The sequence below is a fragment of the Oncorhynchus nerka genome, linkage group LG12 (genome assembly GCF_034236695.1).
Source record: "Oncorhynchus nerka isolate Pitt River linkage group LG12, Oner_Uvic_2.0, whole genome shotgun sequence".
In the NCBI taxonomy this organism is placed as follows: Eukaryota; Metazoa; Chordata; class Actinopteri; order Salmoniformes; family Salmonidae; genus Oncorhynchus; species Oncorhynchus nerka.
This window is the reverse complement of record NC_088407.1, coordinates 6,446,399-6,466,776: the sequence shown is the minus strand read 5'-3', so window position 1 is coordinate 6,466,776 and position 20,378 is coordinate 6,446,399. Positions and strand designations below refer to the sequence as shown.

The 20,378-nt window shown below is 40.2% G+C and overlaps 1 protein-coding gene across 1 annotated transcript in view; it reads left to right on the top strand.

The window, feature by feature from the left end:
• Positions 1-6,498: 6,498 nt before the first annotated feature.
• The window catches only part of LOC115117251 (endophilin-A1-like), a 21,675-nt gene continuing 7,795 nt past the window's right edge, over positions 6,499-20,378 (top strand). The window contains exons 1-2 of the mRNA XM_065025193.1: positions 6,499-6,667; positions 10,683-10,751. Of these exons, the coding sequence (XP_064881265.1) occupies positions 6,623-6,667; positions 10,683-10,751 (114 nt within the window). The 5' untranslated portion in view covers positions 6,499-6,622. The remainder of the gene's footprint in view (positions 6,668-10,682; positions 10,752-20,378) is intronic.

Genomic DNA, 20,378 nt, shown 5'->3' with positions numbered 1-20,378 from the left:
TCACTGACAGTCTACATAAGACAGTCTACATCACTGACAGTCTACATAAGACAGTCTACATCACTGACAGTCTACATAAGACAGTCTACATCACTGACAGTCTACATAAGACAGTCTACATCACTGACAGTCTACATAATGGACGGTCTACATCACTGACAGTCTACATCACTGACAGTCTACATAAGACAGTCTACATCACTGACAGTCTACATCACTGACAGTCTACATAAGACAGTCTACATCACTGACAGTCTACATAAGACAGTCTACATCACTGACAGTCTACATAAGACAGTCTACATCACTGACAGTCTACATAAGACAGTCTACATCACTGACAGTCTACATAATGGACGGTCTACATCACTGACAGTCTACATCACTGACAGTCTACATAAGACAGTCTACATCACTGACAGTCTACATCACTGACAGTCTACATAAGACAGTCTACATCACTGACAGTCTACATAAGACAGTCTACATCACTGACAGTCTACATAAGACAGTCTACATCACTGACAGTCTACATAAGACAGTCTACATCACTGACAGTCTACATAATGGACGGTCTACATCACTGACAGTCTACATCACTGACAGTCTACATAAGACAGTCTACATCACTGACAGTCTACATAAGACAGTCTACATCACTGACAGTCTACATAATGGACGGTCTACATAAGACAGTCTACATCACTGACAGTCTACATAATGGACGGTCTACATCACTGCCAGTCTACATAATGGACGGTCTACATCACTGCCAGTCTACATCACTGACAGTCTACATCACTGACAGTCTACATAATGGACGGTCTACATCACTGACAGTCTACATAATGGACGGTCTACATCACTGACAGTCTACATAATGGACGGTCTACATCACTGCCAGTCTACAGTTGATAACCATGGCCATGAATGCTAAGAAACCAACCTTGCTGAAACACATCTTATTCCTGTCACTCTCCATTGGCCTCGTCATACTCCCAGGGAGCCTATCAGGATCCCTCGAACCTGGACCCATCTTCCTCTACTACTCTCTTCCCTGCCTGTGAAGATTTCTTCAGAGAAAATGACTCAAGTGAAAGTCACCCAGTAAAAAAATGTATTGAGTAAAGGTCTAAAAGTATTCGTTTTTAAATATACTGAAGTATCAAAATTAAATGTAATTGATAAAATATACTTAAGTATCGAAAGTTAAAGTAGAAATCATTACAAATTCCTTATAATAAGCAAACCAGACGGCATCATTTATAGTTACATTTTTATTTAAATTCTGGAGAGCGTAATAATAAGTCTAATTTTTCATTTATTTTATACAGCTTCTGAAATATAGGTCTACAGCACATTAATAAAATTACCCAAATAAACCTGCAGTTCAGCATCAATACCACACAGCAGCAGCAGAGATTCATAGGTTGATGCTGAGTACCAGAGGAACTGACAGTCTACATCACTGACAGTCTACATAACAGACAGTCTACATCACTGACAGTCTACATCACTGACAGTCTACATCACTGACAGTCTACATAACTGACAGTCTACATCACTGACAGTCTACATAAGACAGTCTACATCACTGACAGTCTACATCACTGCCAGTCTACATAACTGACAGTCTACATCACTGACAGTCTACATCACTGACAGTCTACATAAGACAGTCTACATCACTGACAGTCTACATCACTGACAGTCTACATAATGGACAGTCTACATAACAGACAGTCTACATCACTGCCAGTCTACATAACAGACAGTCTATGTAACTGACAGTCTACGTAACTGACAGTCTACATAACAGACAGTCTACATAACTGACAGTCTACATAACAGACAGTCTACATCACTGACAGTCTACATCACTGACAGTCTACATAAGACAGTCTACATCACTGACAGTCTACATCGCTGACAGTCTACATAACAGACATAACAGACAGTCTACATAACAGACAGTCTACATCACTGACAGTCTACATCACTGACAGTCTACATAACTGACAGTCTACATCACTGACAGTCTACATAAGACAGTCTACATCACTGCCAGTCTACATAACTGACAGTCTACATCACTGACAGTCTACATCACTGACAGTCTACATCACTGACAGTCTACATCACTGACAGTCTACATAATGGACAGTCTACATAACAGACAGTCTACATCACTGCCAGTCTACATAACAGACAGTCTACATAACTGACAGTCTACGTAACTGACAGTCTACATAACAGACAGTATACATAACAGACAGTCTACATAACTGACAGTCTACATAACAGACCGTCTACATAATGGACAGTCTACATAATGGACAGTCTACATAACGGACAGTCTACATAACTGACAGTCTACATAATGGACAGTCTACATAACAGACAGTCTACATAACAGACAGTCTACATAACTGCCAGTCTACATAATGGACAGTCTACATAACTGACAGTCTACATAACAGACAGTCTACATAATGGACAGTCTACATAATGGACGGTCTAGATAATGGACGGTCTACATAACAGACAGTCTACATAACTGACAGTCTACATAATGGACAGTCTACATAACAGACAGTCTACATAACTGACAGTCTATATAAAGGACAGTCTACATAACTGACAGTCTACATAACTGACAGTCTACATAACTGACAGTCTATATAAAGGACAGTCTACATAACTGACAGTCTATATAAAGGACAGTCTACATAACTGACAGTCTACATAACTGACAGTCTACATAACTGACAGTCTACATAACAGACAGTCTACATAACTGACAGTCTACATAAGACAGTCTACATAACTGACAGTCTACATAACAGACAGTCTACATAACTGACAGTCTACATAACAGACAGTCTACATAACAGACAGTCTACATAACTGCCAGTCTATATAACTGACAGTCTACATAATGGACAGTCTACATAACTGACAGTCTACATAACAGACAGTCTACATAATGGACAGTCTACATAATGGACGGTCTAGATAATGGACGGTCTACATAACAGACAGTCTACATAACTGACAGTCTACATAATGGACAGTCTACATAACGGACAGTCTACATAACTGACAGTCTACATAATGGACAGTCTACATAACAGACAGTCTACATAACAGACAGTCTACATAACTGCCAGTCTACATAATGGACAGTCTACATAACTGACAGTCTACATAACAGACAGTCTACATAATGGACAGTCTACATAATGGACGGTCTAGATAATGGACGGTCTACATAACAGACAGTCTACATAACTGACAGTCTACATAATGGACAGTCTACATAACTAACAGTCTACATAACTGACAGTCTATATAAAGGACAGTCTACATAACTGACAGTCTACATAACTGACAGTCTACATAACTGACAGTCTATATAAAGGACAGTCTACATAACTGACAGTCTATATAAAGGACAGTCTACATAACTGACAGTCTACATAACTGACAGTCTACATAACAGACAGTCTACATAACTGACAGTCTACATAAGACAGTCTACATAACTGACAGTCTACATAACAGACAGTCTACATAACTGACAGTCTACATAACAGACAGTCTACATAACAGACAGTCTACATAACAGACAGTCTACATAACAGACAGTCTACATAACTGCCAGTCTATATAACTGACAGTCTACATAACAGACAGTCTACATAACAGACAGTCTACATAACAGACAGTCTACATAACTGCCAATCTTTTGAACACTAATCAATTAGTGGAGGCAGCTGAGGGGGAGGAAGGCTCATAATAATGGCTGGAACGGAGCTAATGGAATGGCATCCAACTCTGTGTTTGATGTATTTGACCCCCTTCCACCCGTTCCACTCCAGCCATTACCACGAGCCCGTCCTCCTCAATTAAGGTGCCACCAATCTCCTGGGTAATCAATATTATACAGTTTTATCAATGAATCAACAACGTAGTTCTACAGTTATATCAATGAATCAACAACGTAGTTCTACAGTTATATCAATGAATCACCAACGTAGTTCTACAGTTATATCAATGAATCACCAACGTAGTTCTACAGTTATATCAATGAATCAACAACGTAGTTCTACAGTTATATCAATGAATCAACAACGTAGTTCTACAGTTATATCAATGAATCAACAACGTAGTTCTACAGTTATATCAATGAATCAACAACGTATTTATGCAGTTTATCAACTAATCAACAACACAGTTATTCAGGAACTACTGAGTTTAACCTGAACCATGGAAAAACAGGCCCAGACCTTTATTTATCCTCCACCAAACTTTACAGTTGGCACTATGCATTCGGGGAGGTAGCGTTCTCCTGGCATCCGCCAAACCCAGATTTGTCCGTCGGACTGCCAGATGGTGAAGCGTGATTCATCACTCCTGAGAACGCATTTCCACTGCTCCAGAGTCCAATAGCGGTGAGCTTTACACCACACCAGCCAACACTTGACATTGAGCACGGTGATCTTAGGCTTGTGTGCGGCTGCTCGGCCACGGAAACCCATTTCAGGAAGCTCCCGACGAACAGTTCTTGTGCTGACGTTGCTTCCAGAGGCGCTACATGCTTCAGCACTCTGCGGCCCGTTCTGTGAGCTTGTTTGGCCTACCACTTCGGGGCTAAGTTATTGTTGCTCCTAGACATTTCCACCTCACAATAACAGCACTTACAGTTGACCGGGGCAGCTCTAGCAGGGTAGAAACTGACTTCTTGGAAAGGTGGCATCCTATGACGGTGCCACGCTGAAAGTCACTGAGCTCTTCAGGAAGACTAATGCCAACTACTGCCAATGTTTGACTATGGAGATTGCATGGCTGTGTGCTCAATTTTATACGCCTGTCAGCAACGGGTGTGGCTGTAATAGCCAAATCCACTAATATGAAGGGGTGTCCACATACTTTTGGATATATATAGTGTATCAAGTTCTCTTCATTCATTCATTCATTCATTCGTCCTCATTCCTCCATATTTATTAGCAAACCATGAGTAGAAGATCAGTAGGTAGATTAAACTCAGTTGAACTAAGTGGAACGCTGTCCATGGTGCTGAAGCACTTACTGATATCTCTGTCTCTCTATGTCTCTATCTCTGTCTGTCTGTGTCTCTTTCTCTCTGTCTGTCTCTCTGTCTCGCTCTCTCCCTGTCTCTCTCTCTCTCTGTCTGTCTGTGTCTCTTTCTCTCTGTCTGTCTCTCTGTCTCGCTGTCTCTCTCCCTGTCTCTCTCTCTCTCTCCCTGTCTCTGTCTGTCTCTCTCTCTGTCTGTCTCTGTCTCTCTCCGTCTCTGTCTCCCTGTCTCTGTCTGTCTGTCTCTCTCTCTCTGTCTCTCCCTGTCTCTCTCTCTCTCTCCCTGTCTCTCTCTCTCTCTGTCTCTCCCTGTCTCTCTCTCTCGCTCTCTGTCTCTCCCTGTCTCTCTCTCTCTCTCTCTCCCCCTGTCTCTCTCTCTCTCGCTCTCTGTCTCTCCCTGTCTCTCTCTCTCTCTGTCTCTCCCTGTCTCTCCCTGTCTCTCTCTCTCTCTCTCTTTTGGTCTCTCTCTCTGTCTCTCTTGCTCTATGTCTCTGTCTCTCTTCCTCTATGTCTCTGTCTGTCTCTCCCTCTCCCTGTCTCTCTCTCTCCTTGTCTCTCTCTCTGTCTCTCTCTCTCCCTGTCTCTGTCTGTCTCTCTCTCTCCCTGTCTCTGTCTGTCTCTCTCTCTCCCTGTCTCTCTTGCTCTATGTCTCTGTCTCTCTCTCTGTCTCTCTTGCTCTATGTCTCTGTCTCTGTCTCTCCCTCCCCCATTCTCTCCGTCTCTGTAGTTCTCTCCCTCTCTCTGTCTCTCTTGCTCTATGTCTCTGTCTCTCTCTCTCTCCCCCTCTCTCTCCGTCTCTGTAGTTCTCTCTCTCTCTCTCTCTCTCTGTCTCTTTCGGTCTCTCTTTCCGAAATGCATATTCTTCTCAAAATGGTTAGCTAATAAATGCGCACATCTTGATCTCCCTCTTATCATAGGCTAATAGAAGAATCTAGAAAAATCATTAGGTGATCACGGACAGCAACATCCTCTCATGCATATGCGTGCTGCCATAACTGTAGAATGCCACTTGGAATGAACTCAATGGGCGTATTACAGAGGTAAAATTGGTTTTTCACTGGATATTCTGTGGATATTAGGTGTCTAATAGCTATTGAAGATTGAAAGCAAAAAATAAATAATGAAATTTCAACAACAAAAAGCAGTGGATCCCCTGACTCAGAATAAATCATTATCATTGTCATGCTTTGTGTAAGAGCCATTGCTGTTTGAAATCGCTATATAAAAATGTCTGCATCTATCCTTGATTCAGAATATACCATCTTCATAGTCATGGCACGCTTGGTTCAATGGCTGTTGACAAGAGAAACCCGAATATCCAATATAAAACGAATTTTACCTCGGTCACTTTATAGAGAGGACACCACGGTAGTCTAGGTTAGTCTACGGAACGAAGAACACTTGATAGCAAGAAATAAATAATTAAAGAAAGAAAGGCGGATTATAGTCATTGTTTTGAAACCCAGAGGCCGAAGAATTGTGGATTACCGGTCAACGCGCGAGGTCGTCTCGTCGAACCGGAGCGATGTCTGTCGCGGGGCTGAAAAAGCAGTTCCACAAAGCCACTCAGGTAGATTTCGGTTAACGAATCTTTGTTTTTTTTCGGTGCTTTTATCGGGGTAGACTATTTCTTCGGTGATGATAGGTGATCAAAACAGCTACAGTGAATACAATGGCTGCTATTCTTAAATTAATTGTCTGGGCTTAATCTCAAAAAAAGGAGAATTGTGATAGAGGTTTTCAGGCACAATCTCATTAGGCTACATTGTCTATCTGTGCCTGGCTCCCAAGCCCATAGGCCTAGGCTACCACCACTAGCCTACAGACATAGTCTGTCATTTGTCCAGCTATAGACCTATAGTTTAATAAAGGCCTGTCTATCTCATCTCTTGAGCGAGGCATGCATCGCATTCTCTCTCAGGTTGACATTATAGACGGGTCAGCGCTGCATGAAGTCGTTCGTGGTCCCCAGGTAGAGTAGCTGCCGCTGCTTTTACAGCATTTGGGGATCCTAATCAAATACTAATACAAGAAGTACGATAAAATTGCTTAGAAGCACACAGGCTACAGATCCGTGCCCCAATATAGACCAATTGATAGCTCCCCTCCCTTCCTCCATCGTTTCCTTCATTCCTCCCTTCCAGGCAGTCACCAAGCCAGAAGTCTGTTCAAAAAGGACGTGACGTTACAGAACGTTTACGATCAGCTAGAAATGTATCGTGATTTTCTGTTTAGATAGCTGACAGACACCATTCCTGTTACTGTCTATTTTATATTTCTATCTGCAACGTTCAGTGTGTTTTCTCGTCCATGAATGAATACACCCACGTGGAATGATAGACCAACAACAGCTGAACTATAACCCCTGAGCCCTCAATGGCTGAACTATAACCCCTGAGCCCTCAACAGCTGAACTATAACCCCTGACCCTGACCCCTCAACAGCTGAACTTTAACCCCTGACCCTGAGCCCTCAACAGCTGAACTATAACCCCTGACCCTGAGCCCTCAACAGCTGAACTATAACCCCTGACCCTGAGCCCTCAACAGCTGAACTATAACCCCTGACCCTGAGCCCTCAACAGCTGAACTATAACCCCTGACCCTGAGCCCTCAACAGCTGAACTATAACACCTGACCCTGAGCCCTCAACAGCTGAACTATAAGGTCTACTACACCTGTTGTATTCAGCATTTCACTGTAAGGTCTACTACACCTGTAGTATTCAGCATTTCACTGTAAGGTCTACTACACCTGTTGTATTCAGCATTTCACTGTAAGGTCTACTACACCTGTTGTATTCAGCATTTCACTGTAAGGTCTACTACACCTGTTGTATTCAGCATTTCACTGTGAGGTCTACTACACTTGTTGTATTCAGCATTTCACTGTGAGGTCTACTACACCTGTTGTATTCAGCATTTCACTGTGAGGTCTACTACACCTGTTGTATTCAGCATTTCACTGTAAGGTCTACTACACCTGTTGTATTCAGCATTTCACTGTGAGGTCTACTACACCTGTTGTATTCAGCATTTCACTGTAAGGTCTACTACACCTGTTGTATTCAGCATTTAAATGTAAGGTCTACTACACCTGTTGTATTCAGCATTTCACTGTGAGGTCTACTACACCTGTTGTATTCAGCATTTCACTGTAAGGTCTACTACACCTGTTGTATTCAGCATTTAAATGTGAGGTCTACTACACCTGTTGTATTCAGCATTTCACTGTGAGGTCTACTACACCTGTTGTATTCAGCATTTCACTGTGAGGTATACTACACCTGTTGTATTCAGCATTTCACTGTGAGGTCTACTACACCTGTTGTATTCAGCATTTCACTGTAAGGTCTACTACACCTGTTGTATTCAGCATTTCACTGTAAGGTCTACTACACCTGTTGTATTCAGCATTTCACTGTAAGGTCTACTACACCTGTTGTATTCAGCATTTCACTGTAAGGTCTACTACACCTGTTGTATTCAGCATTTCACTGTAAGGTCTACTACACCTGTTGTATTCAGCATTTCACTGTAAGGTCTACTACACCTGTTGTATTCAGCATTTCACTGTGAGGTCTACTACACCTGTTGTATTCAGCATTTAAATGTGAGGTCTACTACACCTGTTGTATTCAGCATTTCACTGTGAGGTCTACTACACCTGTTGTATTCAGCATTTCACTGTGAGGTCTACTACACCTGTTGTATTCAGCATTTCACTGTGAGGTCTACTACACCTGTTCTATTCAGCATTTCACTGTGAGGTCTACTACACCTGTTGTATTCAGCATTTCACTGCGAGGTCTACTACACCTGTTGTATTCAGCATTTCACTGCGAGGTCTACTACACCTGTTGTATTCAGCATTTCACTGTGAGGTCTACTACACCTGTTGTATTCAGCATTTCACTGCGAGGTCTACTACACCTGTTGTATTCAGCATTTCACTGTGAGGTCTACTACACCTGTTGTATTCAGCATTTCACTGTAAGGTCTACTACACCTGTTGTATTCAGCATTTCACTGTGAGGTCTACTACACCTGTATCTTGCGCAGGTGACAACTGATTCCTGAGATTCACCTGAATTAATTATAAGTGTTTCATTACAGTGGACGGACACACACACACCACACACACACACACACACACCATACACACACACACACACACCACACACACACGCACACACACACACCACAAATACACACGCACACACACACACCACAAATACACACGCGCACACACACACACCACAAATACACACGCACACACACACACCACAAATACACACGCACACACACACACCACAAATACACACGCACACACACACACACCACAAATACACACGCACACACACACACACCACAAATGCACACGCACACACACACACACACCACAAATGCACACACACACACACACACACACACACACCACAAATACATACACATACACACACACACACACCACAAATACACACACATGCACACACACACCACAAATACACACACATACACACACATGCACACACACACCACAAATACACACACATACACACACACACACACACACACCACAAATACACACACATGCACACTTATCTTTCATTAAATACACAAAGGGGGAAGATGAGGGGAGAACTGAACACTCAAACACTCTCCATCCCTCCATCTCTCCTTTCCCAGTCCTTTTGGGAAGCCGGTTGGCATGGAAACCCTACACGTGTGCTGTCTTTGTCTGGAAATAGACCCAATGTTGCTGCTCAGAGGAGCAGGATGCGCGCACACACACACACAAACCGCACACACCACAAATACACACACACACACACACACCACAAATACACACACAAATTCACTACGACAGACACACACACATACACACACACACAGGGCTCGGAGCTGGTTAGCTCACTCAATAATTGATTGTCCTTGAGGGCAATATGACAGAGAGGTGCTATCTACGGTTCCTGTATCACCCGCTCACCGTCTCACTGTCTGTCTCACCCGCTCACCGTCTCACTGTCTGTCTCACCCGCTCACCGTCTCACTGTCTCACCCGCTCACCGTCTCACTGTCTGTCTCACCCGCTCACCGTCTCACTGTCTACTGTAGACCATAGCTGGGCCTCTAGTAGACTATAGCTGGGCCTCTAGTAGACTACTGTAGACTATAGCTGGGCCTCTAGTAGACTACTGTAGACTATAGCTGGGCCTCTAGTAGACTACTGTAGACTATAGCTGTAGACTACTGTAGACTATAGCTGGGCCTCTAGTAGACTACTGTAGACTATAGCTGGGCCTCTAGTAGACTATAGCTGGGCCTCTAGTAGACTACTGTAGACTATAGCTGGGCCTCTAGTAGACTACTGTAGGCTAGCTGGGCCTCTCACACTGAGACACACACTGAGACATGCACACACGGCATATTCTCATAAGAGGTTGATTCTCATAAGAGGTTGAGTTTTTAATATCGTTAACTAAGACTCCTGTTTCTATTTCCTGTCTCTCTCTCTGTCCCCCCTCTGTCTCTCCCCCCTCTGTCTCCCCCCCCCCCCTCTCTCGGACTCTCATCTCTCCTGTAGAAAGTCAGTGAGAGGGTTGGAGGAGCAGAAGGAACCAAACTTGATGATGACTTCCTTCAGATGGAAAAGGTCATCATTCTGTTGAATTCTGTACAGAGGAATACTGTGGGTCAGATTCAGTCACTCAGCCTGGGGAATACTGTGGGTCAGATCCACTCACTCATAGCCTGGGGAATACTGTGGGTCAGATTCACTCACTCATAGCCTGGGGAATGCTGTGGGTCAGATTCACTCACTCGTAGCCTGGGGAATACTGTGGGTCAGATTCACTCACTCATAGCCTGAGGAATACTGTGGGTCAGATTCACTCACTCGTAGCCTGGGGAATACTGTGGGTCAGATTCACTCACTCGTAGCCTGGGGAATACTGTGGGTCAGATTCACTCACTCATAATGAATTACTTTTGAAATGTATTTATTTGTTTATTTATACTACTACTACTACTGTTACTACTACTACTACTACTACTACTACTACTACTGTTATTACTACTACTACTGTTACTACTACTACTGTTACTACTACTGTTACTACTACTACTGTTACTACTACTACTGTTACTACTAATGTTACTACTACTACTGTTACTACTACTACTGTTACTGTTACTACTACTGTTACTACTACTACTGTTACTGCTACTACTGTTATTACTACTACTACTGTTACTACTACTACTACTGTTACTACTACTACTGTTACTGCTGTTACTACTACTACTGTTACTACTACTACTACTGTTACTACTACTACTGTTACTACTACTACTACTGTTACTACTACTACTGTTACTACTACTACTACTGTTACTGCTACTACTGTTACTACTACTACTACTGTTACTACTACTACTACTACTACTACTGTTACTACTACTACTACTACTACTACTACTACTGTTATTACTACTACTACTGTTACTACTACTACTGTTACTACTACTGTTACTACTACTACTGTTACTACTACTACTGTTACTACTAATGTTACTACTACTACTGTTACTACTACTACTGTTACTGTTACTACTACTGTTACTACTACTACTGTTACTGCTACTACTGTTATTACTACTACTACTGTTACTACTACTACTACTGTTACTACTACTACTGTTACTGCTGTTACTACTACTACTGTTACTACTACTACTACTGTTACTACTACTACTGTTACTACTACTACTACTGTTACTACTACTACTGTTACTACTACTACTACTGTTACTGCTACTACTGTTACTACTACTACTACTGTTACTACTACTACTACTACTACTACTGTTATTACTACTACTACTGTTACTACTACTACTACTACTACTACTACTACTACTACTACTGTTATTACTACTACTGTTATTACTACTACTGTTACTACTACTACTGTTACTACTACTACTGTTACTACTACTACTACTACTACTACTGTTACTACTACTACTGTTACTGCTACTGCTGTTACTACTACTACTGTTACTACTACTGTTACTACTACTGTTACTACTACTACTGTTGCTACTACTACTGTTGCTGCTGCTACTACTACTACTACTACTGTTACTACTACTACTGTTACTACTACTACTGTTACTACTACTGTTACTACTACTACTACTGTTGCTGCTACTACTGTTACTACTACTGTTACTACTACTACTACTGTTGCTACTACTACTACTACTACTGTTACTGCTGTTACTACTACTACTGTTACTACTACTGTTACTACTGCTGTTACTACTGCTATTACTACTACTACTGTTGCTACTACTACTGCTACTACTACTGTTGCTACTACTACTACTACTACTACTGTTACTGCTACTGCTGTTACTACTACTGCTGTTACTACTACTACTACTGTTACTACTACTACTACTGTTATTACTACTACTACTACTACTACTACTACTACTACTGTTGCTACTACTACTGTTGCTACTACTACTACTACTACTACTACTGTTGCTACTACTGTTACTACTACTACTGTTACTACTACTACTACTGTTGCTACTACTACTACTACTACTACTGTTACTACTGTTGCTACTACTACTGTTGCTACTACTACTGTTACTACTACTACTGTTACTACTACTGTTATTACTACTACTACTGTTGCTACTAATACTACTAGTGTTGCTACTACTACTGTTGCTGCTACTACTGTTATTACTACTACTACTGTTGCTACTACTACTACTGTTGCTACTACTACTGTTGCTACTACTACTGTTGCTACTACTACTGTTACTACTACTACTGTTACTACTGTTGCTACTACTACTACTACTACTACTGTTGCTACTACTACTGTTACTACTACTACTACTACTACTACTACTACTGTTACTACTACTGTTATTACTACTACTACTGTTGCTGCTACTACTGGTGCTACTACTGTTGTTGCTACTACTACTACTACTGTTGCTACTACTACTGTTGCTACTACTACTGTTACTACTACTACTGTTATTACTACTACTACTGTTATTACTACTACTACTGTTGCTACTACTACTGTTGCTACTACTACTGTTGCTACTACTACTGTTGCTGCTACTACTGTTGCTGCTACTACTGTTGCTGCTACTACTGTTGCTGCTACTACTGTTATTACTACTACTACTGTTGCTACTACTACTACTACTGTTGCTACTACTACTACTACTGTTGCTACTGTTGCTACTACTACTACTACTGTTACTACTACTACTACTACTGTTGCTGCTACTACTGTTGCTGCTACTACTGTTGCTGCTACTACTGTTACTACTACTACTGTTATTACTACTACTACTGTTGCTACTACTACTACTACTGTTGCTACTACTACTGTTGCTGCTACTACTGTTACTACTACTACTGTTATTACTACTACTACTGTTACTACTACTACTACTACTACTACTGTTATTACTACTACTGTTACTACTACTACTGTTACTACTACTACTACTACTACTGTTATTATTACTACTACTACTACTACTGTTATTACTACTACTACTGTTACTACTACTACTGTTACTACTGTTACTACTACTACTGTTACTGCTACTGCTGTTACTACTACTACTGTTACTACTACTGTTACTACTACTGTTACTACTACTACTGTTATTACTACTACTACTGTTGCTACTACTACTACTACTGTTGCTACTACTACTGTTGCTGCTGCTACTACTACTACTACTACTGTTACTACTACTACTGTTACTACTACTACTGTTACTACTACTACTGTTACTACTACTGTTACTACTACTACTACTGTTGCTGCTACTACTGTTACTACTACTGTTACTACTACTACTACTGTTGCTACTACTACTACTACTACTGTTACTGCTGTTACTACTACTACTGTTACTACTACTGTTACTACTGCTGTTACTACTGCTATTACTACTACTACTGTTGCTACTACTACTGCTACTACTACTGTTGCTACTACTACTACTACTACTGTTACTGCTACTGCTGTTACTACTACTGATGTTACTACTACTGCTGTTACTACTACTACTACTGTTACTACTACTACTACTGTTATTACTACTACTACTACTACTACTACTACTACTGTTGCTACTACTACTACTACTACTGTTGCTACTACTGTTACTACTACTACTGTTACTACTACTACTACTGTTGCTACTACTACTACTACTACTACTGTTACTACTGTTGCTACTACTACTGTTGCTACTACTACTGTTACTACTACTGTTATTACTACTACTACTGTTGCTACTAATACTACTAGTGTTGCTACTACTACTGTTGCTGCTACTACTGTTATTACTACTACTACTGTTGCTACTACTACTACTGTTGCTACTACTACTGTTGCTACTACTACTGTTACTACTACTACTGTTACTACTGTTGCTACTACTACTACTACTACTACTGTTGCTACTACTACTGTTACTACTACTACTACTACTACTACTGTTACTACTACTGTTATTACTACTACTACTGTTGCTGCTACTACTGGTGCTACTACTGTTGTTGCTACTACTACTACTACTGTTGCTACTACTACTGTTGCTACTACTACTGTTGCTACTACTACTGTTACTACTACTACTGTTATTACTACTACTACTGTTGCTACTACTACTGTTGCTACTACTACTGTTGCTACTACTACTGTTGCTGCTACTACTGTTGCTGCTACTACTGTTGCTACTACTACTACTGTTGCTACTACTACTACTACTGTTGCTACTGTTGCTACTACTACTACTACTGTTGCTACTACTACTACTACTGTTGCTGCTACTACTGTTATTACTACTACTACTGTTGCTACTACTACTACTACTGTTGCTACTACTACTGTTGCTGCTACTACTGTTACTACTACTACTGTTATTACTACTACTACTGTTGCTGCTACTACTACTACTACTGTTGCTGCTACTACTGTTGCTACTACTGCTGTTACTACTACTACTGTTACTACTGTTGCTACTACTACTACTACTACTGTTACTACTACTACTGTTACTACTGTTGCTACTACTACTGTTACTACTACTACTGTTGCTACTACTGTTATTACTACTACTACTGTTGCTACTACTGTTACTACTACTACTGTTATTACTACTACTACTGTTACTACTACTACTGTTATTACTACTACTACTGTTGCTACTACTACTGTTGCTACTACTGTTATTACTACTACTACTGTTGCTACTACTGTTACTACTACTACTGTTATTACTACTACTACTGTTGCTACTACTACTGTTGCTGCTACTACTGTTATTACTACTACTACTGTTATTACTACTACTACTGTTGCTACTACTGTTGCTACTACTGTTACTACTACTGTTACTACTGTTGCTACTACTACTACTACTGTTGCTGTTACTACTGTTGCTACTACTACTACTGTTATTACTACTACTACTGTTATTACTACTACTACTGTTGCTGCTGCTACTACTACTACTACTACTACTGTTACTACTGTTGCTACTACTACTACTACTGTTGCTGTTACTACTGTTGCTACTACTACTACTACTGTTACTACTGTTGCTACTACTACTGTTACTACTACTACTGTTGCTACTACTGTTATTACTACTACTACTGTTGCTACTACTGTTACTACTACTACTGTTGCTACTACTGTTACTACTACTACTGTTGCTACTGTTACTACTGTTGCTACTACTACTACTACTACTGTTACTACTACTACTGTTACTACTGTTGCTACTACTGTTACTACTGTTGCTACTATTACTACTGTTGCTACTACTACTACTGTTGCTACTACTGTTACTACTACTGTTACTACTACTACTACTTCTACTACTACTGTTACTACTACTACTACCACTACTGTTACTACTACTACTACTACTGTTGCTACTACTTCTACTGCTACTGTTACTACTACTACTACTGTTGCTACTACTACTACTACTACTGTTGCTACTACTACTACTACTGTTACTACTGTTACTACTACTGTTACTGCTGCTACTGTTGCTACTGTTACTGCTGCTACTGTTGCTGCTACTACTACTACTGTTGCTACTACTACTGTTACTACTACTACTACTACTGTTGCTACTACTACTGCTACTGTTACTACTACTACTACTACTACTGTTACTACTACTACTACTACTGTTACTACTACTACTGTTACTACTACTACTACTACTACTGTTGCTACTATTACTACTACTGTTGCTACTATTACTGCTACTACTACTGTTACTACTACTACTACTGTTACTACTACTACTGTTACTGATGCTACTACTACTACTACTACTGTTACTACTACTACTACTGCTGTTACTACTACTGCTGTTACTACTACTGCTGTTACTACTACTACTGTTACTGTTGCTACTACTACTACTACTGTTACTACTACTACTACTGTTGCTACTACTACTACTACTACTGTTACTACTACTACTACTGTTGCTACTACTACTGTTGCTACTACTACTGTTGCTGCTACTACTACTACTGTTACTACTACTACTGTTACTGCTGCTACTACTACTACTACTACTACTACTGTTGCTATTACTACTACTACTACTGTTACTACTACTACTACTGTTGCTACTACTACTACTGCTACTACTACTACTGTTATTACTACTACTACTGTTGCTACTACTACTGTTGCTGCTACTACTGTTACTGCTACTACTACTGTTGCTACTACTACTACTGTTGCTGCTACTACTGTTGCTGCTACTACTGTTGCTGCTACTACTGTTGCTGCTACTACTGTTACTACTACTACTACTACTACTACTACTACTACTGTTACTACTACTACTACTGTTACTACTACTACTACTGTCACTACTACTACTACTGTTACTACTACTACTGTTGCTGCTACTACTGTTACTACTACTACTACTGTTACTGCTACTACTGCTACTACTGTTACTACTACTACTACTGTTACTGCTACTACTGCTACTACTGTTACTACTACTACTACTACTACTGTTGCTACTACTACTGTTACTACTACTACTACTACTGTTGCTACTACTACTACTACTGCTACTACTGTTACTACTGCTACTACTGTTACTACTACTACTGTTACTACTGCTACTACTGTTACTACTACTACTACTGTTACTACTACTACTACTGTTGCTACTACTACTACTGTTGCTGCTACTACTGTTACTACTACTACTACTACTACTGTTACTACTACTACTACTACTACTACTATTACTGTTGCTACTACTACTGTTACTACTACTACTACTACTGTTGCTACTGCTACTGTTACTACTACTACTACTACTACTGTTACTACTACTACTGTTACTACTACTACTACTGTTGCTACTATTACTACTACTGTTGATACTATTACTGCTACTACTACTGTTGCTACTACTACTACTGTTACTACTACTACTGTTACTACTACTACTGTTACTACTGTTACTACTACTACTGTTACTACTACTACTGTTACTGCTGCTACTACTACTACTACTGTTACTACTACTACTGCTACTACTACTACTACTGTTACTACTACTACTACTACTGTTACTACTACTACTACTGTTGCTACTACTACTGTTGCTACTACTACTGTTGCTGCTACTACTACTACTACTACTGTTACTGCTGCTACTACTACTACTACTACTACTGCTACTACTACTACTACTGTTACTACTACTACTACTGTTGCTACTACTACTACTGTTGCTGCTACTACTGTTACTACTACTACTGTTACTACTGTTACTACTACTACTACTACTACTACTGTTGCTACTACTACTGTTGCTACTACTACTACTACTGTTGCTACTGCTACTGTTACTACTACTACTACTACTGTTACTACTACTACTGTTACTACTACTACTACTGTTGCTACTATTACTACTACTGTTGCTACTGTTGCTACTACTACTACTGTTACTACTACTACTGTTACTACTGTTACTACTACTACTGTTACTACTACTACTGTTACTGCTGCTACTACTACTACTACTACTACTGTTACTACTACTACTGCTACTACTACTACTACTACTGTTACTACTACTACTACTACTACTGTTACTACTACTACTACTGTTGCTACTACTACTGTTGCTACTACTACTGTTGCTGCTACTACTACTACTACTACTACTACTGTTACTGCTGCTACTGCTGCTACTACTACTGTTACTGCTACTACTACTGTTGCTACTACTACTACTGTTGCTACTACTACTACTGTTGCTACTACTACTACTACTACTGCTACTACTACTACTGTTACTACTACTACTACTGTTGCTACTACTACTACTGTTGCTACTACTACTGTTGCTACTACTACTGTTGCTACTACTACTACTGTTGCTACTACTACTACTGTTGCTACTACTACTGTTGCTGCTACTACTGTTGCTGCTACTACTGTTGCTGCTACTACTGTTACTACTGCTACTACTGTTACTACTACTACTACTGTTACTACTACTACTGTTACTACTACTACTACTACTGTTACTGCTGCTACTACTACTGTTACTACTACTACTACTACTACTACTACTGCTACTACTACTGTTACTACTACTACTACTACTACTGTTACTACTACTACTGTTACTACTACTACTACTGTTGCTACTATTACTACTACTGTTGATACTATTACTGCTACTACTACTGTTGCTACTACCTCTACTGTTACTACTACTACTGTTACTGCTGCTACTACTACTACTACTGTTACTACTACTACTGCTACTACTACTACTACTACTGTTACTACTACTACTACTACTGTTACTACTACTACTACTGTTGCTACTACTACTGTTGCTACTACTACTGTTGCTGCTACTACTACTACTACTACTGTTACTGCTGCTACTACTACTACTACTACTACTGCTACTACTACTACTACTGTTACTACTACTACTACTGTTGCTACTACTACTACTGTTGCTGCTACTACTGTTACTACTACTACTGTTACTACTGTTACTACTACTACTACTACTACTACTGTTGCTACTACTACTGTTGCTACTACTACTACTACTGTTGCTACTGCTACTGTTACTACTACTACTACTACTGTTACTACTACTACTGTTACTACTACTACTACTGTTGCTACTATTACTACTACTGTTGCTACTGTTGCTACTACTACTACTACTACTGTTACTACTGTTACTACTACTACTGTTACTACTACTACTGTTACTGCTGCTACTACTACTACTACTACTACTGTTATTACTACTACTGCTACTACTACTACTACTACTGTTACTACTACTACTACTGTTACTACTACTACTACTGTTGCTACTACTACTGTTGCTACTACTACTGTTGCTGCTACTACTACTACTACTACTGTTACTGCTGCTACTGCTGCTACTACTACTGTTACTGCTACTACTACTGTTGCTACTACTACTACTGTTGCTACTACTACTACTACTACTGCTACTACTACTACTGTTACTACTACTACTACTGTTGCTACTACTACTACTGTTGCTACTACTACTGTTGCTACTACTACTGTTGCTGCTACTACTGTTACTACTACTACTACTACTGTTGCTACTACTACTACTGTTGCTACTACTACTACTGTTGCTACTACTACTGTTGCTACTACTACTGTTGCTGCTACTACTGTTGCTGCTACTACTGTTGCTGCTACTACTGTTACTACTGCTACTACTGTTACTACTACTACTACTGTTACTACTACTACTACTGTTACTACTACTACTGTTACTACTACTACTACTACTGTTACTACTACTACTGTTACTGCTGCTACTACTACTGTTACTACTACTACTGTTACTGCTGCTACTACTACTGTTACTACTACTACTACTACTACTACTACTGTTACTGCTACTACTGCTACTACTACTGTTACTACTACTACTACTACTACTGTTACTACTACTACTGTTACTGCTACTACTGCTACTACTACTGTTACTACTACTACTGTTGCTACTACTACTACTGTTACTACTACTACTACTACTGCTACTACTGTTACTACTACTACTGTTACTACTACTGCTACTGTTACTGCTACTACGGTCTTACCTACCTTAGTTGAATGTACTGACTGTTAGTTGC